The sequence below is a fragment of the Anolis carolinensis genome, unplaced genomic scaffold (assembly GCF_035594765.1).
Source record: "Anolis carolinensis isolate JA03-04 unplaced genomic scaffold, rAnoCar3.1.pri scaffold_7, whole genome shotgun sequence".
Classification (NCBI taxonomy): domain Eukaryota; kingdom Metazoa; phylum Chordata; class Lepidosauria; order Squamata; family Dactyloidae; genus Anolis; species Anolis carolinensis.
In genome coordinates, this window is record NW_026943818.1 from 38,693,779 (window position 1) to 38,721,278 (window position 27,500).

The 27,500-nt window shown below is 43.0% G+C and overlaps 2 protein-coding genes across 4 annotated transcripts in view; one reads left to right on the top strand and one right to left on the bottom strand.

Annotated features, from left to right (window-relative positions):
- The window catches only part of palm (paralemmin), a 65,006-nt gene extending 53,431 nt beyond the window's left edge, over positions 1 to 11,575 (bottom strand). Inside the window, exon 1 of one of the 3 annotated variants that reach the window (XM_062959212.1) lies at positions 11,153 to 11,575. In XM_062959212.1, the coding sequence (XP_062815282.1) occupies positions 11,153 to 11,157 (5 nt within the window). In that variant the 5' untranslated portion in view covers positions 11,158 to 11,575. The remainder of the gene's footprint in view (positions 1 to 11,152) is intronic. The other 2 variants (XM_062959213.1, XM_062959214.1) reach the window with 2 other exon arrangements.
- Positions 11,576 to 22,783: 11,208 nt separating this feature from the next.
- On the top strand, positions 22,784 to 26,991 carry LOC134293023 (uncharacterized). Its single transcript, XM_062959215.1, has 4 exons — positions 22,784 to 23,160; positions 25,028 to 25,106; positions 25,252 to 25,324; positions 26,581 to 26,991. Exons 1-4 carry the CDS (start codon positions 22,840 to 22,842, stop codon positions 26,708 to 26,710), a joined length of 603 nt encoding a protein of 200 aa, XP_062815285.1. The 5' UTR covers positions 22,784 to 22,839; the 3' UTR covers positions 26,711 to 26,991.
- Positions 26,992 to 27,500: the final 509 nt, after the last annotated feature.

The following is a 27,500-nucleotide window of genomic DNA, read 5'->3' on the forward strand; positions in this document are numbered from 1 at the left end:
TTATCCAACATATTCGTTTATCCACGGTTCTGCTGGCCCATTTATGTTGGATAAGTGAGACTCTACTGTATGTACAAGTTGAAGTATGTTGGGAGGCCAAGCGAGTGGCAGCCACGTATGGCCACTCTTTCCCATTGCTGGGGCTGAGAGAGTGTGACGATGGATGTTTCAATGCTTATGCCTTCTGTGATCTGTGTGTGTGATCTGTCTATCTGTCCATCTGTCTGTCTGTCTGTCTGTCTATCTATCTATCTATCTATCTATCTATCTATCTATCCATTCACCAATCTATCAATCTATCTATCTATCTATCTCTATCTATCTATCCATCCATCCACCTACCTATCAATCCATCTATCTACCTACATACCTGCTTACCTGCCTACCTATCCATCCATCCATCCATCCATCCATCCATTCATCTATTCATCTATCCATTCCCCTATCCACCCTTCCACCTACCTACCTGCCTACCCATCCATCCATTCATCTACCCATCCACCTAAACATCCATCCATCCATCCATCCATCCATCCACCTACCCATCCATCCATCTACCTACCTACCTGACTACCTATGCATCTATCCATCCACCTACCGACCTATCTACTTATCCATCCATTGTCTATTCATCTATCCATCCACCTACCCATCCATACATCTACCTACCTACCTGCCTACTTATCTATCCATCCATCCATCCATCCATCCACCTACCCATCCATCCAATCTATCTACCTACCTACCTATCCATCCATTACCTATCCATCTATCCATCCATCCATCCACCTACCTACCTGCCTACCTATCCATCTATTCATTCATCTATACATCTATACATTCACCTATCCATCCATCTACCTACCTATCTACCTATCCATCCATTGTCTATTCATCTATCCATCCATCCACCTACCCATCTATACATCTACCTATCTACCTGCCTACCTATCCATTTATCCATCCATCCATCCATCTACCCATCCACCTATCCACCTGTCCATCCATCCATCCATCTACCCATCCATCCAATCCATCTACCTACATACCTATCCATCCATTATCTATTCATCTATCCATCCATCCACCTATCCATCCATCCATCCATCCATCCACCTACCTACCTGCCTACCTATCCATCTATTCATTCATCTATTCATCTATACATCCTCCTATCCATCCATCCATCCATCCATTTACCTACCTACCTATCTACCTATCCATCCATCCACCTACCATCCATCCAATCTATCTACCTACCTACCTATCCATCCATTAGCTATTCATCTATCCATCCATCCACCTATCCATCCATCCATCCATCTACCTACCTACCTGCCTACCTATCCATCTATTCATTCATCTATTCATATATACATCCTCCTGTCCATCCATCCATCCATCCATCCATCCATCCATCCATCCATCCATCCATCCAATCCATCTACCTACCTATCCATCCATCCATCCATCTACCCATCCATCCATCCATCCATCTACCTACCTACCTGCCTACCTATCCATCTATTCATTTATTCATCTATACATCCTCCTATCCATCCATCCATCCATCCATCCGTCCATCTACCTACCTACCTATCTACCTATCCATCCATCCACCTATCCATCTATTATCTATTCATCTATCCATCCATCCACCTATCCATCCATCCATCTACTTACCTACCTACCCGTCTATCCATCTACCTACCCATCTGCCACCTACCCATCCATCCATCAGCCTACCCATCTATCCATCATCCATCCACCTATCTATCTACGGAATGGATATGGATTCCTCGGCATTGAAGAGGACCAAAAGACAACCCCAAGGCCCTCCATCTTTAAGTGTCTGTCTTATCCCCTCCTCCTTTCCTTCCTTCTTTCCTTCCTTCCTTCCTTCCTACCTCTCCTGAGTGCCACTTGCATCAAATATTCATGGCATCCTTCTAATGCATCCTCCTGCCGTTGGTTGTCGAGAGGCAGAGGAAGAAATCCCATCCCTTCCTCCCTCTTCTCCTTCTTTCCCTTCCTTCCTTTGGATATAAACAACTCAACTGTTTTCCTGGTGGTCCGGTTTCTTTCTCTGGGTGGATGGCCATCTCTCGGGATGGATTGGATGGTGTCTTTAAATCAGAAGGCGGTTGGGCTGTATAGCCCTTGGAGTCCCTTCTGATTTGAGGATTCGGGGAGATGGAAGCGGGTTATAAATAAATTATTATTATTATTATTATTATTATTATTATTATTATTATTATTATCATGTGAATCTAAGAAAGGACTAGAAAACCTTAGAACATTCATGGGATTGTCATAAGCCAGCAGGCAACATGAAGATAGGTAAATAGGTAGATAGGTTCATAGATCGATAAACAAACAAGCAGACAGGTGGATAGAAAGGCAGATGGATAGGTGAATAGGTGGATGGATAGATGAAAGGATGAATGGATGGGTAGGTAGGTAGATGGATGGGTGGATGGATAGGTAGGTAGATGGATAGGTAGGTGCATGGATGGATGGATGGATGGATGGAGAGGTATGTAGCTAGGAATATGGATGGATGGATGGATGGATAGATGGATAGGTAGGTTGGTAGATGGATAGGTAGGTGCAGGGATAGATGGATGGATGATGGACAGATGGGTAGGTGGATGGATGGATGGATGGATGGATAGGTAGGCAGGTGGATAGGTAGGTGGGTGGATGGTGGATAGATGGGTAGGTGGATGGATAAGTAGGTAGGTGGATAGGTAGGTGAATGGATGGATGGATGGAGAGGTAGATAGGTGGATGGATGGATGGATGGATGGATGGAGAGGTAGATGAATAGGTAGGTGCATGGATAGATGGACGGATGATGGATAGATGGGTAGGTGGATGGATGGATAAGTAGGTAGGTGGATAGGTAGATGGATGGATGGATGGATGGAGAGGTAGGTGCATGGATAGATGGACGGATGATGGATAGATGGGTAGGTGGATGGATGGATGGATGGATGGATAAGTAGGTAGGTGGATAGGTAGATGGATGGATGGATGGATGGAGAGGTAGGTGCATGGATAGATGGACGGATGATGGATAGATGGGTAGGTGGATGGATGGATAAGTAGGTAGGTGGATAGGTAGATGGATGGATGGATGGATGGAGAGGTAGGTGGATGGATGGATGGATGGATGGGTAGGTAGGTAGGTAGATGGATAAGTGCATGGATGGATGGATGGATGGATGGATGGATGGATGGATGGATGGATTGAGAGGTGGATGAATAGGTATGTAGGTGGATGAATGATGGATAGGATGGATAGATGAATGGATGGAGAGGTATGTAGCTAGATAGATGGATGGATGGATGGAGATATGGATGGATAGGAAGGTAGGTAAGTGGATGGATGAATAGGTAACTGAATAGATGGATAGGTGGTTGGATAGATGAATGAATGAATGGATGGATAGGTGGATGGGTAGATGAATGGGTAGATGGATGGATGGATAAGTAAGTAGATGAATGGATAGATAGATGGATGGATAGACAGGTAGGTAAATAGATGGATACATGGATAGGTGGATAGATCGATGAATGGATGGATAGGTAGGTAGATAGGTGGATGAATGGATGAATGGATGGATCAGTGGGTGGGTGGTTGGATGGACGTATGGATGGATAGGTAGGTAGGTAGGATAAGTGGATGATAGACACGGATAGATGGATGGATGAATAGATAGATAAATAGGCAGATAGGCAGATGCACAGATAGATCACACATACACATATATACATCTACACGCATACATACCTAGGCACAGATTTGCTCACAGCTTGTCACACCAACACACACCCCACCCAAGACAACGAGATCTGAGCCCAATCAAGGAGATCAAGGCGGATCCTTCTTGAGGGCGGCACTTCTTTGTCTCTTTTGCCTCTTTCATTTCCTCTTCATTGATCCTCAAACACGACAAAAAGTAGGCCAAGGCGGGGAAGGGGCCGGATCTCCCAAATCGTCAACCTGGTGTCTGGCTAGCAATGGGTTTGATAGGAAAAGAAGACATGGGTTTGAATCCTGGGGATGGTGGGGGGTGCAGTCCCTCCCGACAAGCCCCAGAAGCCTCACCCGAGACGACCTTGCGCTTGCAAAAAACCCGCGGCCTCAGCGTTTCTGCAAAAGGGAGAAAGAAGAGACGGAGCCAGCTGGACGCCGAGCCGGCTTCCTCGTCCCATTCTGCAAGGAAGGTCACTTAGTCTGACCTCACCTCTGCGAAAATCCCAGTTCTGTCTATCCAGTCCGACCCCATTCTGCCACGACACAATCCAAGCCCTCTCAACAGAGAGCCGTCCAGCCTCTCTGATTTTTCGCTTTTTGAATTGTTTGAACCGAATAACAAAAACCCTACCACCCAACGAAGACAATAGGTCGGTGATGGCCAACCTATGACACGCGTGTCAGCACTGACACGCCTAGCCGTTTTTGCTGACACGCTGTCGCCTGCAGATTGATTGGGTGACAATGTCTTTTGTGGCCAAATTTGGTGTGATTTGGACCAGTGGTTTTGTTGTTTACTCCATGGGAATTATGCTCATTACATATATCTATTAGGCATGTCCGATCGATGAAAAAAATGTTTCAATTCTCATTTCTAAAGTAGGGGGCGCTAGCGCATCGATATAGAAAGTATTTCCGATTTTTTCACCCAAAAATTTCAGATATTTCCAAAAATTCGTAATGATTCTAAATGTTTCTAAAATGGCGGACGCGCATGCGCAATTGCTACACACCGGGCTTCTATGGCAATCTTCCATGTGGACGCAGAGGACGTTAGCCCCCACCTTTGCGTCCATCGTGGAAGCTTCTGATTGGCCAGGGAGCGGCAGCCATGTTAGGCTGCGCTAAGCTCCCATTCAAGGTAGGTTGCAGACAAAAAAAATATATTTTTAAAAATATATTTTAAAAAAAATTGGGGGGAAAAAAATTAATGAAACATTAAGAGACAATTAGAGAATGGGCCAACAATGGTTCAAATTACATTGCTGGTTGCGCTGTGAGACAATGTCTCGGAATGCGTATCAAAAAGCGAGAACAATCCGAAATAATTCCGATATACGATTCGAAATGATTTTTTGGACATGTCTAATATCTATATATATAAAAGAGTGATGGAATCCTGGCGACCGCCAAAAGAACAAAACTAAACACCCCCCAGCCTCCAAAATTGACAACACAACCCATCATCCACACCTCTAGGTTGATACAACAAAAAGAAAAGAAAAATAAAGTCCTAATTAGAAGGAGAGGAATAATGGTTTTTATCCAATTGCTGCCAGTTAGAAGGCTAAGCTCCGCCCACTTGGTCTCCTAGCAACCCACTCACCCAGGGGACAGGCAGAGTTAGGCCTCACTTAGGCCTCTTCCACATTGCCTATAAAATACAGATTATCAGATTTTAACTGGATTATACGGCAGTGTAGACTCAAGGCCCTTCCACACAGCTATATAACCCATTTATAATCTTATATTATCTGCTTTAACTGGATTATCTGGACTCCACACCTTTGCCCTTGACCTTAACTACCACCAATTCCTCAATACTTTATTTCCCATACCACCAGACTTCGCCACAGCAACGCAGGGCCGGGCACAGCTAGTATATATATATATAAAAGGATAATGGCGTCGCTCCACCGGGCAAAACAACAAAACTAAAGGCCCCCCAACCTAGACAATTGACAACACAACCCCTCATCCACGTCTCTATGTTCTTACAAAAAAACTATACATCCCCAACCTCCATGGGGCCTAAAAAACCCCAAAAACCGGAACGCTCCATCTGCGCATGTGCCAAAGGTCAGCCCGCATGCAGACAGAAAAACCCCTATTTACTGCAATTCCAATTGGCCACAGCAAGGCGTGGCAGGGCACAGCTAGTATGTATATATATATATATATATATATATATATATATATTCATTCTATTTTTATTCTATTAGTATTATAGTATATTATCATGTCATTACTATTATATTATGATTATATTATTCATTATTCATGACTACATTGAAACTAGAATAGAGAGAAATCCGCGTGGAAACTGCAAGAGGCACCCCAGATCGTTGTACATGGAAATTAGGGTAGTAAATAGTTTTTGATTTATTAAATACAGTTATATATTACAATTATACATTTTTGTTATTTAAACTATACATATTGCGAAATTATGGTTTTTTCTCTCAAAGTGACACACCGCCCAAGTCATGCTAGGTTTTTTGGTGAATTTCGTATAGTACATTGTTTTTCTTAACCTCCTGTTATTCACCCTGCGTTTCCAACATCTTTGTTGACTTGCTTCAATATATATGGGATGGATATATGCCGATGATAACGTACTCATTGCCGAAAATAGAAAAGGCTTAGCAGATATATACATATACTAGCTGTGCCCGGCCACGCGTTGCTGTGGCAAAGTGGTGGTGGTATTGGTTAAAAATTATTGTGTAATTTTTATTTGATGTTATTTGCATTTTTTATTAATTTTATTGTAAGTTATATTTTTATTTATTATATTCTATTATTTTCTTGTATTATTTTTAGTTATTTTCTGTTATTATAGTATTTTATTGTATTAATTTTTAGTGTTTTTTATTATTTTTTATTGGGTTGCTAGGAGACCAAGTTGGAGGAGCTTAGCCTTCTAACTGGCAGCAATTGGATAAAAGCAATTATTCCTCTCTCTCTAATTAGGACTTTATTTTTCTTTTCTTTTTGTTGTATCAACCTAGAGGCGTGGATGATGGGTTGTGTCGTCAAATTTCGAGGTTGGGGGGCCTGTAGTTTTGTTGTTTTGTGGGTCGCCGTGATGCCATCACTCTTTTATATATATAGAGATCTCAGAGGAAAGGGTGTGCAGGCATTTTACTATATGCCGACGATAATATACTCGTTGCCATAAATAGCGACGACTGACCTGGGAGCCATCACAACAACAACACAGGTATATATACACTAATCCAGGAGCCATCACAACAACAACAACAACAACAACAACAACAACACAGGTATATATATATACACTGACCCGGGAGCCATCACAACAACAACACACATTATATATATATATATATATATATATATATATATATATATATATATATATATATATACACACACACACACACACACACACACACACACACACACACATATATATATATATATATATATATATATATATATATATACATACACACACACACACATACATACACACACACACACACACACACACACACACACACACATACTAGCTGTGCCCGGCCACGCGTTGCTGTGGCAAAGTGGTGGTGGTATTGGTTAAAAATTATTGTGGAATTTTTGACGTTATTTGTATTTTTTAATTAATTTTATTGTAACTTATCTTTTTTATTTATTATATTGTATTATTTTTAATTATTTTGTTATTATCGTATTTTATTGTATTAATTTTTTTAGTGTTTTTGATTGTTTTAGTGTTTATTATTTTTTATTGTATTATTTGTATTTATATTATTTTTTATTCTTTTATTAACACTGGGCTGAGTGGGTTGCTAGGAGACCAAGTGGGCGGAGCTTAGCCTTCTAACTGGCAGCAGTTGGATAAAAACAATTATTCCTCTCCCTCTAATTAGGACTTGATTTTTCTTTTCTTTTTGTTGTCGGAACCTAGGGGCAAGGATGGTGGGTTGTGTTGCCAAATTTCTAGGTTCTGGGGCTTGTACTTTTGTTATTTAGTGGGAGGAACGGACACCATTACTCTTTTATATATATAGATATATAGATATATACACACACACACATACACACATATACACACTGACCCGGGAGCCATCAGAACAACGACAACAACAACAATAACAACTGAAAATAGAAAGGGCTTCTCTCTCTCTCTCTCTCTCTCTCTCTCTCTCTCTCTCTCTCTCTCAGAGGAAAGGGCGTGCAAGAATTTTACCTTATGCCGACGATAACATACTCATTGCCAAAAATAGCAAAGACTTGGTATATAAATATATGTGTGTGTGTGGATATATATACATATATATCAGAAGAAAGGGTGCGCAAGCATTTTACCATATGCTGACGATAACGTACTCATTGCCAAAAATAGCAATGACTGACCTGGGAGCCATCACAACAGCAACATAAACAACAACAACATAGGTATATATACACTGACCCATCAATTGCTGAGGAGCCTTCATGAACGAATCCTAGGGCAGGAGTAACATAATAACAACAACAACAGTATATATACACTGACCCAGGAGCCATCACAACAACAACAACAACAGCACAGGTATATATACACCTGTACATATGTATGGTTGGTTCTCGCAGAAGTAGAGGCAGCAGGAGGACATTTTTGCTCCCTGGCTTCAGGTAGGATTTGGCTAAGATATATCCCAAGCCTTCACTATTTTTGGCAACAAGTATAGTATCGTCAGCATATCGTAAAATGCTCACGCACCCATTCCTCTGATTCGAACCACTCAGCACCCCAGCATCCGGGGAGTAGGGTGAGCTTCCACTGTTAGCTCCAGCTTCTGCTATCCAAGCAGTTCGAAAACATGTAAATGTGAGTAGATCAATAGGTACTGCTACTGCAGGAAGGTAATGGCACCCCATGCAGTCATGCCAGTGACCCTGGAGGTGTCTACGGACAACGCCGGCTCTTTGGCTTGGAAATGAAGATGAGCACTCACCCCCAGAGTCAGACACGACTGGACTTCATGCCAGGGGAAAACCTTGACCAGTGCAAGACGGTAATGACGGAGCAACGCATCTGTGCAATTTGGACACTGGGAGAAGGAAAAGGAGCCGAGCAAAGACCCAGACCTCCCCAGTGCAAGACGGGAACGACGGAGTTGTCCACATGCTTGTGTCAGACTATAGAGAAGCCATTGAAACCCACAAGCATGTGGACAACTTCAACAGAAAGGAGGAAACCATGAAAATGAACCAAATCTGGCTCCCAGTATTAAAAAAAACCTCCAAAATCAGAACAGTAAATATAAGGAGCAGCACTCTGAAAACAGAGACAGGAGTCAATCAGGGGGCAGCTAACGATTCTGAACAAAGGCCAGAATGTGAAGCTTGGAAGGCCATTTGATGCTAATCAAGGTGATTAATTGCAACAAAATCCTTGCAATGTGCACACTTTGTCTCCGAACAGACCTGGAGACAGAAAGGCCCAAGACTAGGGAGGCAAAGCAAAAAGAGACACCGAAGATGCCGGGAGAAAGGCTGCTGGAACACACTGGACGTATGGCTCGGAAAAACACACAACAACACCCGAAGCGAAAAGCCGCTCTCCATCACATGACGGATCACATCTTTTTTGCCGTTCCCTCGGCACAGGCCTCCAGGAAAGGCCCGCATCCCCGACCCGGTTCCAAAACATATTCTCTCAACGCCGAGCTGAGGATTGTGTTTGTTGACAAGGCGAGGCGGGCGAGACGTGAGTTGTGGGCACCACCGTACAAACGAACCCCGGATTGGATCGGGATGGGGTTTCGCATGTGAGAACTGAACCCTGTATTGGATCGTGGTGGAGTTTCGGGTGCGGGGCGTGGAGACGTGGGTCCAACCGAACCCTGGATCGTATTGTGATGGGCTCTAGGATGTGACAACCAAACCCTGGATCGGACCATGTTGGGGTTTCGGATGTGGGGCGTGGAGACATGGGTCCAACCGAACCCTGGATTGGATTGGATTGCATTTTTGGATACGTGGCTTGGGGACGTGGGTCCAGACGAACCCTGGATCGGATTGTGATAGATTTGGAACACGAGGTATGGGGACGTGGGTCCAACAGAACCCTGGATCAGATCGTGTTGGGGTTCTGGACACGAGGAACGGGGACCTGGGTCCAACCGAACCCTGGATCAGATCGCAATGGGTTTCGAACACGGGGCATGTAGATGTGGGTCCAGACGAACCCTGGATCGGATCGTGATAGATTTCGGATGTGAGGTTTGGGGACATAGGTCCAACCGAACCCTGGATCGGATCTTGTTGCATTTTTGGACGCGAGGAACGGGGACGTGGGTCCAACCGAACCCTGGATCAGATCCGTTTAGGGTCCTGGACGTGGGGCATGAGGATGTGGGTCCAGACGAACCCTGGATCGGATAGTGATAGATTTCGTATGTGAGGTGTGGGGATATGGGTCCAGCCGAACCCTGGATCGGGTCGTGTTGTATTTTTGGACGTGAGGAACGGTGACGTGGGTCCAACTGAACCCTGGATCGGGTCGTGTTGCATTTTCAGACACCAGGAACGGGATATGGGTCCAACCGAACCCTGGATCAAGTCGTGTTCCATTTTCAGATGTGAGGAACGGGGACATGGGTCCAACCGAACCCTGTATCGGATCGTGTTGGGGTTCCAGATACGAACAACAGGGATGTGGGTCCAGCAGAACCCTGAATTTCAGACGTGAGGAACGGGGACACAGGTCCAACCGAACCCTGGATTGGATCGCGTTGGGCTTTTGGATGTGAGAACTGAACCCTGGATCGGATCGTGTTGCATTTTCGGACGTGAGGAACGGGGACGTGGGTCCAGTCGAACCCTGGATTGGATCACGATAGATTTCGGACGCGAGGTGTGGGGACGTGGGTCTAACCGAAACCTGGATCGGATCGCGTTGGGGTTCCAGACACGAACAACGGGGATGTGGGTCCAACGGAACCCTAGATCGGATCGTGTTGCGTTTTCAGACATGAGGAACAGGGACATGGGTCCAGTCGAAGCCTGGATTGAATTGTGATAGGTTTCGGACGCGAGGTGTGGGGATGTGGGTCCAACCGAACCCTGGATCGGATCGTGTTGCGTTTTCGGACACGGGGCATGGGGACGTGGGTCCAACCGAACCCTTTGAGCATGCAAGATCGGTGCAAAACAAGGCGAGGGAGGAGAGCCGGGTCTGAGTCACCGCGAGGGGAAGGGAGGAGGGAATGGGTGGAGGCCGTGGCACGGTCTTGCTCGACTCAACGCCGTCCACAACAGGTACGAGAGTGCCGGGCGAGACGCATCCTATTAACGGTACGCAAAGGTCAACGTTGGCCTTGTCTTGGGTGTCTCGGGAAGCAATGCACCGGAATCAAGGAGATCAATACTCACTCCATATTGCGATGCTCGTGGGGTGGCGGTGGCCTTCCTTCCTTGCTCGCTTCCTTGCTGGCTTCTTGGCACGCCGCAGCTACGCCTGCAACAATCTCCTCTCCGCCTGCCTTTGGTTTCTGGGCTTCAAGCCCTGTGGCCTCCAGAGGTTTGCAGAGACAGTGGCCCCAATGCCGGCTCCCGGCTCAACATCTCATCGCCCTTCGTTGGCTTGTGCCGAGCTCTGGATGCGAAGCCAGGCTGGGTGTTGGTTCTATATATGCGCCTGTGCCGATGTGTGTGCGCTGCTGCCGGAGAGAGATAGAGACCCTGTCCTTTCTCTCTCTCTCTCTCTCTCTCTCTCATCCCTGTCTTCTCCGTCTCCGGCACTGCAATGGCACCTCCTGCTGCCGGGCTGCAGTCATCGCCGCACCCGCAAGAAGGAAGATTGTGCTTGTTGTTGTTGTTGTGTGGACATCATCTTCACTTCAAAAGGCAGGGAACAAAACCAATCTCTGTGTATGGCATTCATCGTCCTCACAATATCTATATCTATCTATATAAAAGAGTGATGGCATCACGGCGACCCACAAAACAACAAAACTACAGGCCCCCCAACCTCGAAATTTGACAACACAACCCATCATCCACGCCTCTAGGTTGATACAACAAAAAGAAAAGAAAAATAAAGTCCTAATTAGAGGGAGAGGAATAATTGCTTTTATCCAATTGCTGCCAGTTAGAAGGCTAAGCTACTCCAACTTGGTCTCCTAGCAACCCAATAAAAAATAATAAAAAACACTAAAAATTAATACAATAAAATACTATAATAACAGAAAATAACTAAAAATAATACAAGAAAATAATAAAATATAATAAATAAAAATATAACTTACAATAAAATTAATAAAAAATGCAAATAAAAATTACACGACAATTTTCAACCAATACTACCACCACTTTGCCACAGCAACGCGTGGCCGGGCACAGCTAGTCTATCTATATAATAAGAGTCTTGAGGCAGATTAGGGGAGGATGCACCAAGGATGATGGGACTTCCAGTACCTTCACTCACTTCTTGACACCACTGCCACTACCACGAATCACACAACTGAACCAAGCTTGCCACACATATCCCAAATGACACACTTTACACGCTACACCAATTTGCGGGAGAATGGACCAACCATTATGGGCTTTACAGTACTTTCAAACATTTTCTCTCCAACAGACCACTATTATTCTAACTCAGGCCTGTAGCAAGGGTTTTAGGGGTTCAACCCCCCCCCCCCCGAAATTTTTCAGGTTATAAAAAAAACCTGGTTTACTCATGAATTTTAACTGGTTAACCAAATCCCCATGCTAAGTCTATGAGACGCAAAACATTAAGAGTCCCTCCAGGCACTATTTCAAGCAGATATTACAGGTTTGTAGCGGGGAGAGGTATGTGCTAGGGGTTCAACCCCCCCCCCCCGAAATTTTCAAAACCCCTCCCGAATTTTTTTTCTGGCTACAGCCCTGTGACGGATCAGGACCAAACTTGGCACACATAACCCCCATGATGCACCTTACACCTTGGTGCCATTTCGGGGAGGATGGTCCACGGATGATGGGATTTGCAGTACTTTCACATGCTTCAAATCGTAACAGACCACTGCGATACACAGCAATGACAAAACTGGACCAAACTTGGCACACACAACCTTCATCACCCTCTTTATGTTCTGGTCCAGATTGGGGAGGACATACCTAGGATGATGGGACTTGCAGTACCTTCACTCGCTTACTGAAACCACTACAACCCACGCCACTGACTGATAAAACAAAAACATGGCACACATACCCCCCATCACTCACTTTATCTCCTCCTGCAGTTTAGGGACCAACACACCATGGATGATGGGATTTATAATACCTTCATTTGTTAGACTACTGCAATCCATAACAATGACTGATAAAGACCAAATTTCCCACAAAGACCCCCTATCACCCACTCTACATCCTGGCGCGGTTTGGAGGAGTTTTGACCACAGATGATGGGACTTCCAGTATCTTGACTCACTTCCAGACACCACTGCGACCCCCACCAATGATTGATCAACACCAAACTTGGCACACAGAGCCCCCCATGGCCTACTCTACATCCTGCCACTGTTTCCAGGCCAATGCACCATAGACGATGGTACTTGCATATGGGAGTTGTAGTTCACCCGCACCCACTCAACCCAACTGACACTGGATATAGACTAAACTTACAACACAGCCAAACAATGCCTTTCTCAAATTACCCGGGCACCGCCGGGTCCCCAAGCTAGTCTCTATATATAATAAAAGTGAATGTTTGTATGTACAGTAGAGTCTCACTTATCCAACACTCACTTATCCAACGTTCTGGATTATCCAACGCATTTTTGTAGTCCATGTTTTCAATATATCGTGATATTTTGGTGCAAAATTCGTAAATACAGTAATTACTACATAGCATTACTGCATATTGAACTACTTATTCTGCCAAATTTGTTGTCTAACATGATGTTTTGGTGTTTCATTTGTAAAATCATAACCTAATTTGATGTTTAATAGGCTTTTCCTTAATGCCTCCTTATTATCCAACATATTCGCTTATCCAACATTCTGCCGGCCCGTTTATGTTGGATAAGTGAGACTCTACTGTATGTATCTGGGTATGTGGCAGCTTTCTGATTGGCCGACCCTTCCACAGGCCACTGAGACCACCAGAAATGACGGATCTGGCCCAAACTTGACACATTTAACCCCCATGAGGCACTTTATGGCCTGGTGCCGTTTGGGGGAGGATGGACCACAGATGATGGGATTTGCAGTACTTTCAAACACTTTAACTCCCACAGACTACTGCAATGCCCACCAAGGATGGAAATGGACCAAACTTGGCACACAGAACCCCTGTGGCCCCCTTTACGTCCTGATGTATATTGGGGCAGGATGGACCAAGGATGATGGGATTTGCAGTACCTTCCCTCACTTCTTGAGACCACAGCAACTGCCACAAATCACAGAACTGAACCAAACCAGGCACACAGATCCCAAATGACACACTTCACATGCTGCAGCAGTTTGACGGAGGGTGGACCAAGGATTATGGGATTTGCAGTACCTTCATCCAATTCACCTCCCACAAACCACTGTGATGCCCATGAATGACAAAACTGTATCAAACTTGACACGCAGGTGCAGGGTAGCCCACTTTACATCCTGGTGCAGTTTGGGGGAGGAGGGATGGTGGATGATGGGACTTGCACTATCTTCACTCACTTCCTGGGACTACTGTGACCCCCACCAATGACTGATCAAGACCAACTTGGCACATGGAGCCACCATGGCCCACTCTACATCTTGGTGAGGTTTGAAAGAGCTTGGACCTTGGATGATGGGACTTGCAGTATGTTCACTCACTTCCCGAGACCACTGTCACCCCCATCAATGTCTCATCAAGACCAAACTTCACACAGACAACACCCAGGACTCACTCTACACCCAGGTGCAGTTTGGAGGACGATGGACCACGGACGATGGGACTTCCAATACCTTCACTCACTTCCTGAGAGCATCGCGACCCACACAAATGACTGATCAAGACCAAACATGGTACATGGAGCCCCCATGACCTACTCTACATACTGGCTCTGTTTGGAGAGGGATGGACACTGGACGATGGGACTTGCATATGGGAGTTGGAGCTCACCCGCACCCACTGAACCCACCTGACATTGGATATAGGCTACACTTGGAACACAGGCAAACAAGGCCTTTCTCAAATGACCCGGGCATCGCCGGGTCCCCAAGCTAGTCTATAATAAAAGTCAATGTTTGTATGCGGTGGGCGGTGTATGTATGTATGTATGTGGCAGCTTTCTGATTGGCCACCACTATCACAGGCCACTGTGACCACCAGGAACGACGGACCTGGCCCTAACTTGACACGCTTAACCCCATGATGCATTTTATGTCCTGGTGCCATTTGCGGGACGATGGACCATGGGTGATGGGATATGTAGTATTTTCAATCACTACGACTCCCACAGGCCACTGCGATGCCCACCAGTGACATAACTGGACCAAACTTGGCAGACCCCCTTTACACCCTGGTGCAGTTTGGAGGATGATGGGATTTGCAGTACCTTTACTCACTTTCGGAGACCACTGCAACTGCCACAAATGACCCAACAAGACCAAATTGAAACACAGAGCGCTCATGACCTACTATACTTCCTGGCGCTGTTTAGAGTGCGATGGACCATGGATGATAGGACTTTCATATGAGAGTTATAGTTCACCTGCACCCACTGAACCCCACTGACCCTGGACCTTGACTAAACTTGGAACACAGGCAAACAATGCTTTTCTCAAGTGACCCGAGCACCGCCGGGTCCCCAAGCTAGTTCAATATTCTCTGGACAATCTCAGAAGACCATAGGTAAGCAAAGAGGCCTCCAAAGACCATCTAGATGATCTCATAAGACCATCAGTAAGGAAAGGAACCTCCAAAGACCATCTAGATGATCTCAGAAGACCATAGGTAAGGAAAGACACCTCCAAAGAACATCTAGAAGGTCTCATGAGACCATAGGTAAGGAAAGAGACCTCCAAAGACCATCTAGAAGGTCTCATAAGACCATAGGTAAGGAAAGACACCTCCAAAGACCATCTAGATGATCTCAGAAGACCATAGGTAAGGAAAGACACCTCCAAAGAACATCTAGAAGGTCTCATAAGACCATAGGTAACGAAAGAGACCTCCAAAGACCATCTAGATGATCTCATAAGACCATCAGTAAGGAAAGAGACCTCCAAAGACCATCTAGAGGGTCTCATAAGACCATAGGTAAGGAAAGAGACCTCCAAAGGCCATCTAGATGATCTCATAAGGCCATCAGAAGACCATAGGTAAGGAAAGGGACCCTCAAAGGCCATCTAGATGATCTCATCAGGCCATCAGAAGACCATAGGTAAGGAAAGAGACCCTCAAAGGCCATCTAGACTGTCTCATAGGACCATAGGTAAGGAAAGTAACCTCCAAAAGCCATCTAGATGGTCTCAAGGCCGTAGCTAAGCAAAGAGACCCTCAAAGAGCATCCAGATGATCTCCTAAGATCATAGGTAAGCAAAGAGACCTCCAAAAACTAGGTAGACTGAGGTCAACTCTCAGTCTAAAGTTTAGGACATGGGCTAGGTAAATGACCTTGGAGGGTCACATCCGGCCCATAGCCCTTAGTTTGGGGACCCTTGCTCTGGACCATCGCCCAAAATATCGGGTGTCCTGACAGATTTGTCAACATCCTGTGGCTCCTCTGTGATGACATGACGGCAACAGTCTTGGACAGCTATGGCTCCAAAAGTGGCACATTCAGAAAAAGACCCACAACATCTGTGATAGAACTCCAATATACTGATGATAACGTAGTCTGTGCACATTCAGAAGAAGACTTACAACATCTCTGATAGAACTCCCAATATGTCGATGATAATGTGCACAGACTACGTTATCATCTGCATAATAGATTTCTATCACATTCAGAAAAAGACCCACAACATCTCTGATAGAACTCCAATATACTGATGATAATGTAGTCTGTGCACATTCAGAAGACCCACAACATCTGTGATAGAACTCCAATATGCTGATGATAACGTAGTCTGCACACATTCAGAACAAGTCCCACAAGTTTTGTGATAAAATTCCAGTATGCCAATGATAATGTGCACAGACTACGTTATCATCTGCATATTAGATTTCTATCACATTCAGAAGACCTACAACATCTGTGATAGAACTCCAATATGTCAATGATAATGTGCGCAGACTACGTTATCATCTGCATATTGGAGTTCTACCACATTCAGAAGACCGACAACATCTGTGATAGAACTCCAATATGCTGATGATAATGTGCGCAGACTACGTTATCATCTGCATATTGGAGTTCTATCACATTCAGAAGACCGACAACATCTGTGATAGAACTCCAATATGTCAATGATAATGTGTGCAGACTACGTTATCATCTGCATATTGGAGTTCTATCACATTCAGAAGACCGACAACATCTGTGATAGAACTCCAATATGTCAATGATAATGTGCGCAGACTACGTTATCATCTGCATATTGGAGTTCTATCACATTCAGAAGACCGACAACATCTGTGATAGAACTCCAATATGTCAATGATAATGTGCGCAGACTACGTTATCATCTGCATATTGGAGTTCTACCACATTCAGAAGACCGACAACATCTGTGATAGAACTCCAATATGTCAATGATAATGTGCGCAGACTACGTTATCATCTGCATATTGGAGTTCTACCACATTCAGAAGACCGACAACATCTGTGATAGAACTCCAATATGCTGATGATAATGTGCGCAGACTACGTTATCATCTGCATATTGGAGTTCTACCACATTCAGAAGACCGACAACATCTGTGATAGAACTCCAATATGCTGATGATAATGTGCGCAGACTACGTTATCATCTGCATATTGGAGTTCTACCACATTCAGAAGACCGACAACATCTGTGATAGAACTCCAATATGTCAATGATAATGTGCGCAGACTACGTTATCATCTGCATATTGGAGTTCTACCACATTCAGAAGACCGACAACATCTGTGATAGAACTCCAATATGCTGATGATAATGTGCGCAGACTACGTTATCATCTGCATATTGGAGTTCTACCACATTCAGAAGACCGACAACATCTGTGATAGAACTCCAATATGCTGATGATAATGTGCGCAGACTACGTTATCATCTGCATATTGGAGTTCTACCACATTCAGAAGACCGACAACATCTGTGATAGAACTCCAATATGCTGATGATAATGTGCGCAGACTACGTTATCATCTGCATATTGGAGTTCTATCACATTCAGAAGACCGACAACATCTGTGATAGAACTCCAATATGTCAATGATAATGTGCGCAGACTACGTTATCATCTGCATATTGGAGTTCTACCACATTCAGAAGACCGACAACATCTGTGATAGAACTCCAATATGCTGATGATAATGTGCGCAGACTACGTTATCATCTGCATATTGGAGTTCTACCACATTCAGAAGACCGACAACATCTGTGATAGAACTCCAATATGCTGATGATAATGTGCGCAGACTACGTTATCATCTGCATATTGGAGTTCTACCACATTCAGAAGACCGACAACATCTGTGATAGAACTCCAATATGCTGATGATAATGTGCGCAGACTACGTTATCATCTGCATATTGGAGTTCTATCACATTCAGAAGACCGACAACATCTGTGATAGAACTCCAATATGTCAATGATAATGTGCGCAGACTACGTTATCATCTGCATATTGGAGTTCTATCACATTCAGAAGACCGACAACATCTGTGATAGAACTCCAATATGCTGATGATAATGTGTGCAGACTACGTTATCATCTGCATATTGGAGTTCTACCACATTCAGAAGACCGACAACATCTGTGATAGAACTCCAATATGCTGATGATAATGTGCGCAGACTACGTTATCATCTGCATATTGGAGTTCTACCACATTCAGAAGACCGACAACATCTGTGATAGAACTCCAATATGCTGATGATAATGTGCGCAGACTACGTTATCATCTGCATATTGGAGTTCTATCACATTCAGAAGACCGACAACATCTGTGATAGAACTCCAATATGCTGATGATAATGTGCGCAGACTACGTTATCATCTGCATATTGGAGTTCTACCACATTCAGAAGACCGACAACATCTGTGATAGAACTCCAATATGTCAATGATAATGTGCGCAGACTACGTTATCATCTGCATATTGGAGTTCTACCACATTCAGAAGACCGACAACATCTGTGATAGAACTCCAATATGCTGATGATAATGTGCGCAGACTACGTTATCATCTGCATATTGGAGTTCTACCACATTCAGAAGACCGACAACATCTGTGATAGAACTCCAATATGCTGATGATAATGTGCGCAGACTACGTTATCATCTGCATATTGGAGTTCTACCACATTCAGAAGACCGACAACATCTGTGATAGAACTCCAATATGTCAATGATAATGTGTGCAGACTACGTTATCATCTGCATATTGGAGTTCTATCACATTCAGAAGACCGACAACATCTGTGATAGAACTCCAATATGTCAATGATAATGTGTGCAGACTACGTTATCATCTGCATATTGGAGTTCTACCACATTCAGAAGACCGACAACATCTGTGATAGAACTCCAATATGTCAATGATAATGTGTGCAGACTACGTTATCATCTGCATATTGGAGTTCTATCACATTCAGAAGACCGACAACATCTGTGATAGAACTCCAATATGTCAATGATAATGTGTGCAGACTACGTTATCATCTGCATATTGGAGTTCTACCACATTCAGAAGACCGACAACATCTGTGATAGAACTCCAATATGTCAATGATAATGTGTGCAGACTACGTTATCATCTGCATATTGGAGTTCTATCACATTCAGAAGACCGACAACATCTGTGATAGAACTCCAATATGCTGATGATAATGTGTGCAGACTACGTTATCATCTGCATATTGGAGTTCTACCACATTCAGAAGACCGACAACATCTGTGATAGAACTCCAATATGTCAATGATAATGTGTGCAGACTACGTTATCATCTGCATATTGGAGTTCTATCACATTCAGAAGACCGACAACATCTGTGATAGAACTCCAATATGTCAATGATAATGTGTGCAGACTACGTTATCATCTGCATATTGGAGTTCTATCACATTCAGAAGACCGACAACATCTGTGATAGAACTCCAATATGCTGATGATAATGTGTGCAGACTACGTTATCATCTGCATATTGGAGTTCTACCACATTCAGAAGACCGACAACATCTGTGATAGAACTCCAATATGTCAATGATAATGTGTGCAGACTACGTTATCATCTGCATATTGGAGTTCTATCACATTCAGAAGACCGACAACATCTGTGATAGAACTCCAATATGGTGATGATAATGTGTGCAGACTACGTTATCATCTGCATATTGGAGTTCTACCACATTCAGAAGACCGACAACATCTGTGATAGAACTCCAATATGTCAATGATAATGTGTGCAGACTACGTTATCATCTGCATATTGGAGTTCTATCACATTCAGAAGACCGACAACATCTGTGATAGAACTCCAATATGCTGATGATAATGTGCGCAGACTACGTTATCATCTGCATATTGGAGTTCTATCACATTCAGAAGACCGACAACATCTGTGATAGAACTCCAATATGCTGATGATAATGTGCGCAGACTACGTTATCATCTGCATATTGGAGTTCTATCACATTCAGAAGACCGACAACATCTGTGATAGAACTCCAATATGTCAATGATAATGTGTGCAGACTACGTTATCATCTGCATATTGGAGTTCTACCACATTCAGAAGACCGACAACATCTGTGATAGAACTCCAATATGTCAATGATAATGTGTGCAGACTACGTTATCATCTGCATATTGGAGTTCTATCACATTCAGAAGACCGACAACATCTGTGATAGAACTCCAATATGCTGATGATAATGTGCGCAGACTACGTTATCATCTGCATATTGGAGTTCTATCACATTCAGAAGACCGACAACATCTGTGATAGAACTCCAATATGCTGATGATAATGTGCGCAGACTACGTTATCATCTGCATATTGGAGTTCTATCACATTCAGAAGACCGACAACATCTGTGATAGAACTCCAATATGCTGATGATAATGTGTGCAGACTACGTTATCATCTGCATATTGGAGTTCTATCACATTCAGAAGACCGACAACATCTGTGATAGAACTCCAATATGCTGATGATAATGTGTGCAGACTACGTTATCATCTGCATATTGGAGTTCTATCACATTCAGAAGACCGACAACATCTGTGATAGAACTCCAATATGCTGATGATAATGTGCGCAGACTACGTTATCATCTGCATATTGGAGTTCTATCACATTCAGAAGACCGACAACATCTGTGATAGAACTCCAATATGCTGATGATAATGTGCGCAGACTACGTTATCATCTGCATATTGGAGTTCTACCACATTCAGAAGACCGACAACATCTGTGATAGAACTCCAATATGCTGATGATAATGTGCGCAGACTACGTTATCATCTGCATATTGGAGTTCTATCACATTCAGAAGACCGACAACATCTGTGATAGAACTCCAATATGCTGATGATAATGTGCGCAGACTACGTTATCATCTGCATATTGGAGTTCTACCACATTCAGAAGACCGACAACATCTGTGATAGAACTCCAATATGCTGATGATAATGTGTGCAGACTACGTTATCATCTGCATATTGGAGTTCTATCACATTCAGAAGACCGACAACATCTGTGATAGAACTCCAATATGCTGATGATAATGTGCGCAGACTACGTTATCATCTGCATATTGGAGTTCTATCACATTCAGAAGACCGACAACATCTGTGATAGAACTCCAATATGCTGATGATAATGTGCGCAGACTACGTTATCATCTGCATATTGGAGTTCTACCACATTCAGAAGACCGACAACATCTGTGATAGAACTCCAATATGCTGATGATAATGTGTGCAGACTACGTTATCATCTGCATATTGGAGTTCTATCACATTCAGAAGACCGACAACATCTGTGATAGAACTCCAATATGCTGATGATAATGTGCGCAGACTACGTTATCATCTGCATATTGGAGTTCTACCACATTCAGAAGACCGACAACATCTGTGATAGAACTCCAATATGCTGATGATAATGTGTGCAGACTACGTTATCATCTGCATATTGGAGTTCTATCACATTCAGAAGACCGACAACATCTGTGATAGAACTCCAATATGCTGATGATAATGTGCGCAGACTACGTTATCATCTGCATATTGGAGTTCTATCACATTCAGAAGACCGACAACATCTGTGATAGAACTCCAATATGCTGATGATAATGTGCGCAGACTACGTTATCATCTGCATATTGGAGTTCTACCACATTCAGAAGACCGACAACATCTGTGATAGAACTCCAATATGCTGATGATAATGTGCGCAGACTACGTTATCATCTGCATATTGGAGTTCTACCACATTCAGAAGACCGACAACATCTGTGATAGAACTCCAATATGTCGATGATAATGTGCGCAGACTACGTTATCATCTGCATATTGGAGTTCTATCACATTCAGAAGACCGACAACATCTGTGATAGAACACAACAACAACAACAACAACAACAACAACCCTAATTAACTTGACTATCTCATTGGCCACAAGCAGGACCATATTTCCCATTGAAATCCTGATCAATGTATGTTGGTTAAAATTGTTTTTATTTTTAAATATTGTATTGTTCTTTCATTGTTCTTGTTGTTGTTGTTGTTGTTTTTGCACTACAAATAAGACATGTGCAGTGTGCATCGGAATTTGTTGGTATTTTTTTTTCAAAAGATAATCCAGCCCCTCAGCAGTCTGAAGGATGGTGGACCGGCCCTCGGCTTAAAAAGTTTGAGGAAACTAAGTTTGAGAAACGAAGACCAGCAACACATCCGTTAGCTTTCGTTTTCCCCTCTCGGAAGGGAAGGTCCAAAGGAGCAAGATGTCCTGCAAAGGGAAGAACGTCCTGATCGGTTTCTGCATCGGGTTCCCGTTGGTCCTGTGCATCGCCTTCCTGGCCGCGTACCTGGATCTCAAGTCTTCAGACGCGGCCACCCAAGTGGAGACGTGCCGCACGGAGTTGCAGAACCAGAAATCCTCGGCCCAGGACGGGGTGGCCTCTCTCCAGAGACGCCTCGAAGCCCTGGTCAAGGCGGAGAAGGAGGCCACGGCACTGGCCAAAGGGCTCCGGACACAGCTGGTGACCGCCCAGCAAGGCTTCGCCCAGGCCGAAAAGAACTGGGAGTCGTGCCGGAACCAGATGGTAAGACACCTTGGGTGGCCTCTCATCTGTGGAACTCTCCGCCACTTGGCCTCGTCCTTGCTCCCTTCCTGCCTTTTTATTCCGGCAGGTCTGCGAGACTGAATTGTGCAGCACGAAGACAAGACAAAATTATTATTATTATTATTATTATTATTATTATTATTATTATTATTATTATTGTATGTCACAGCAAACAAAATAGACATGCTGGATTTCGTTCTTGTACTGATTCTTTGTCTGCTGTGTTTTGAGGAGTTTCTGATTGTTATTATTATTTTATTGAGACACAGCAAACAAGACAGACATGCTGGATTTCGTATCACAAAACCACAAGTCAAACACTTCCCAATGTTTTGTTGTGCCAGCTGTCAGCTCTAGTTTGTAGTGCAGTTTTCTTGTACTGATTCTTTGTCTGCTGTGTTTTGAGGAGTTTCTGATTGTTATTATTATTTTATTGAGACACAGCAAACAAGACAGACATGCTGGATTTCGTATCACAAAACCACAAGTCAAACACTTCCCAATGTTTTGTTGTGCCAGCTGTCAGCTCTAGTTTGTAGTGCAGTTTTCTTGTACTGATTCTTTGTCTGCTGTGTTTTGAGGAGTTTCTGATTATTATTATTATTATATTGTGACACAGCAAACAAGATAGATATGCTGGATTTCGTATCACAAAACCACAAGTCGAACACTTCCCAAGTGTCTAGGACTGTGTGATGTATTTTCGGATGATGCTGCAGATCCCAGTCGGGTGGCCTTTTGCAGTTGGCAGATCGTAATTTTATCAATGTCTATTGTTTCCAAATGCCGGCTGAGATCTCTTGGCACGGCACCCAGTGTGCCCATCACCACCGGGACCACCTGCACTGGTTTCTGCCAGAGTCTTTGACGTTCAATCTTGAGGTCCTGAGAGCGGCTGAGTTTTTCCTGGTTTTTCGTCAATGCGACTGTCACCTGGGATGGCGACATCAATGATCCAAACCTTTTTCTTTTCCACAACTGTGATGTCTGGTGTGTTGTGTTCCAGAACTTTGTCAGTCTGGATTCGGAAGTCCCACAGTATCTTTGCGTGCTCATTTTCCACGACCTTTGCTGGTTTGTGATCCCACCAGTTCTTTGCTGCTGGGAGGTGGTACTTGAGGCATAAGTTCCAATGAATCCTTTGGGCCACATAGTTGTGCCTCTGTTTGTAGTCTGTCTGTGCGATTTTCTTACAGCAGCTGAGGATATGATCCATGGTTTCGTCGGTTTCCTTGCACAGTCTGCATTTTGGGTCATCAGCTGATTTTTTGATCTTGGCCTTAATTGCAATTATTATTATTATTATTAATGGCCTTTGTCCTGATGTCTTGCTCCTGGGCTGCAAGGATCAGGCCTTCTGTCTCCTTCTTCAGGGTCCCATTTGTGAGCCAGAGCCAGGTCTTCTATTATTATTATTATTATTATTATTATTATTATTATTATTAATTGCCTTTGTCCTGATGTCTTGCTCCTGGGCTGCAAGGATCAGGCCTTCTGTCTCCTTCTTCAGGGTCCCATTCGTGAGCCAGAGCCAGGTCTTCTATTATTATTATTATTATTATTATTATTAATGGCCTTTGTCCTGATGTCTTGCTCCTGGGCTGCAAGGATCAGGCCTTCTGTCTCCTTCTTCAGGGTCCCATTCGTGAGCCAGAGCCAGGTCTTCTATTATTATTATTATTATTATTATTATTATTATTATTATTATTAATGGCCTTTGTCCTGATGTCTTGCTCCTGGGCTGCAAGGATCAGGCCTTCCGTCTCCTTCTTCAGGGTCCCATTCGTGAGCCAGAGCCAGGTATTATTATTATTATTATTATTATTATTATTAATTTTCCTTCCAGAAAACCCTGGTGCAAAACTTCACGGCCGAAATGGGCAACGCAACACAGCAAGAGGCCAAGCGGTGCCAAGCGGAGACCGGTGAGAGAGGCCACCAGTAAAGAAGCCAAACTGGGATAACTGGGGCAACTCTCCAGTGGACACCAGTGCTGAGACAGCTGACCATCTCTCTCCTTCCTTCCTTCCTTCCTTCCTTCCTTCCTTCCTTCCTTCCTTCCTTCCTTAGACAAACTACAGAGCCAGCTGTCAAAACAAACACAGAAACTGGAGGAAGCCCAGAAGAAGAACCACCAACAGCGGTAAGAAGAGCCGGTCTTAATCTCAAGGGGAAATCTATTATTAATATTAGAATTATTTATTCTATTATTATTATTATTATTATTATTATTATTATTATTATTATTATTATTTCATGGCCAAAATCACAAAAGTTGCTGTGATTTTTCCGGGCTGTCTGGGCCTCATTTCCAACAGATCTCACAACCTCTGAGGATGCCTGCCATAGATGTGGGTGAAACGTCAGGAGAGAATGCTTCGGGATGCCTGGAAAACTCACAGCAACCCATTGTTGTTGTTGTTGTTATTTATATCCTGCTTTTTCTCTCCACAAAGGAGACTCAAATCGGCTATGTATCTATTATTAGTATTCGAATATATTATTATTATTATTATTACCCCACTTTTTCTCTCCACTGCTATGTATCTATTATTAATATTAGAATACATTATTATTATTATTATTATTATTATTATTATTATTCCACTTTTTTTCTCCCCAAGGCAATTTGTCTATTATTAATATTAGAATACATTATTATTATTATTATTATTATTATTATTATTATTACCTCACATTTTCTCTACACAAGGCAATGCATCTATTATTAATATTAGAATACATTATTATTATTATTATTATTACCTCACATTTTCTCTACACAAGGCAATGCATCTATTATTAATATTAGAATACTTTATTATTATTATTATTATTATTACACTTTTTCTCGCCCCAAGGCAATGCATCTATTATTAAGATTAGAATACATTATCATCATCATTATTATTATTATTATTATTATTATTATTATTATTATTATTATTAATACCTTTTAATAATAATAATACACCTTTTCTCTCCACAAGGCTATGTAACTATTATTAATATTATAATACATTATTATTATTATTCCACTTTTTCTCTCCACAAGGCTATGTAACTATTATTAATATTATAATACATTATTATTATTATTCCACTTTTTCTCTCCACAAGGCTATGTATCTATTATTAATATTATAATACATTATTATTATTATTATTCCACTTTTTCTCTCCACAAGGCTATGTATCTATTATTAATATTATAATACATTATTATTATTATTATTCCACTTTTTCTCTCCACAAGGCTATGTATCTATTATTAATATTATAATACATTATTATTATTATTCCACTTTTTCTCTCCACAAGGCTATGTATCTATTATTATTATAATACATTATTATTATTATTATTATTAATATTAATATTAATATTCCTTTTTTCTAGGGAGGATTGCGAGGCCAGAATCCACCAGATCCGGGCTGAGCAGAACCAGAGTTCCCGTTGTTCCAGGGCCGCGATCCCCGAGACTTCCATCATGGCCTTCCTCGCGTTCGCCTTCCTCTTCCTCCCATAGCTTTGCCTGGCGTGGCCCCGCCCCTTTATTTGCATATCATTTGCATATCATTTGCATAGCCACTCCCCCTTCCCCGGGGCAGCCTTTGCTTTGCTTCTCCAGTGCTTCCTATGCAATCACATGGATTAAATGCCACTTTACTGTGTTTGGATGGACTTTTTGGGAGTTGTAGTTCACCCGCATCCGGAGATACTGGGACCCCCACCGACAATGGACCGGGACCGAAATAAACACAGAAAAGCCCCTTGACTAAATAAACCTATTACAGGGGTTTGTGGGAATTGACCTTGACTTTTTTTGGGGAGTTGTAGTTCACCCGCATCTGGAGAGAACGAGACCCAGCCGATGTTGGATCTAGACTAAACTTGGAGCACAGATCCAACAAGGCCTACGATGGATGCAAGCAAGATTGGCAAACTTGGCACCGATATCCGATAGGCCCAAATGTGAATCCTGGTGGGTTTTCAGGGGAATTGGCCCGGACATTTCGGAGTTGTAGGTCCTGGGATGTATATTAGACATGTCCAAAAAAATCGTTTTGAATCTTATATCGGAATTATTTCGGGTTGTTCTCGCTTTTTGATACGCATTCCCAGACATTGTCTCACAGCGCAACCAGCAACGTAATTCGAACCATTGTTGGCCCATTCTCTAATTGTCTCTTAATGTTTCGTTAATTTTATTCCCCAAAATTTTTTTTAAATATATTTAAAAAAAATTTTTTTTGTTTCTGCAACCTTTTTGGGAGTTGTAGTTCACCCGCATCCGGAGATACTGGGACCCCCACCGA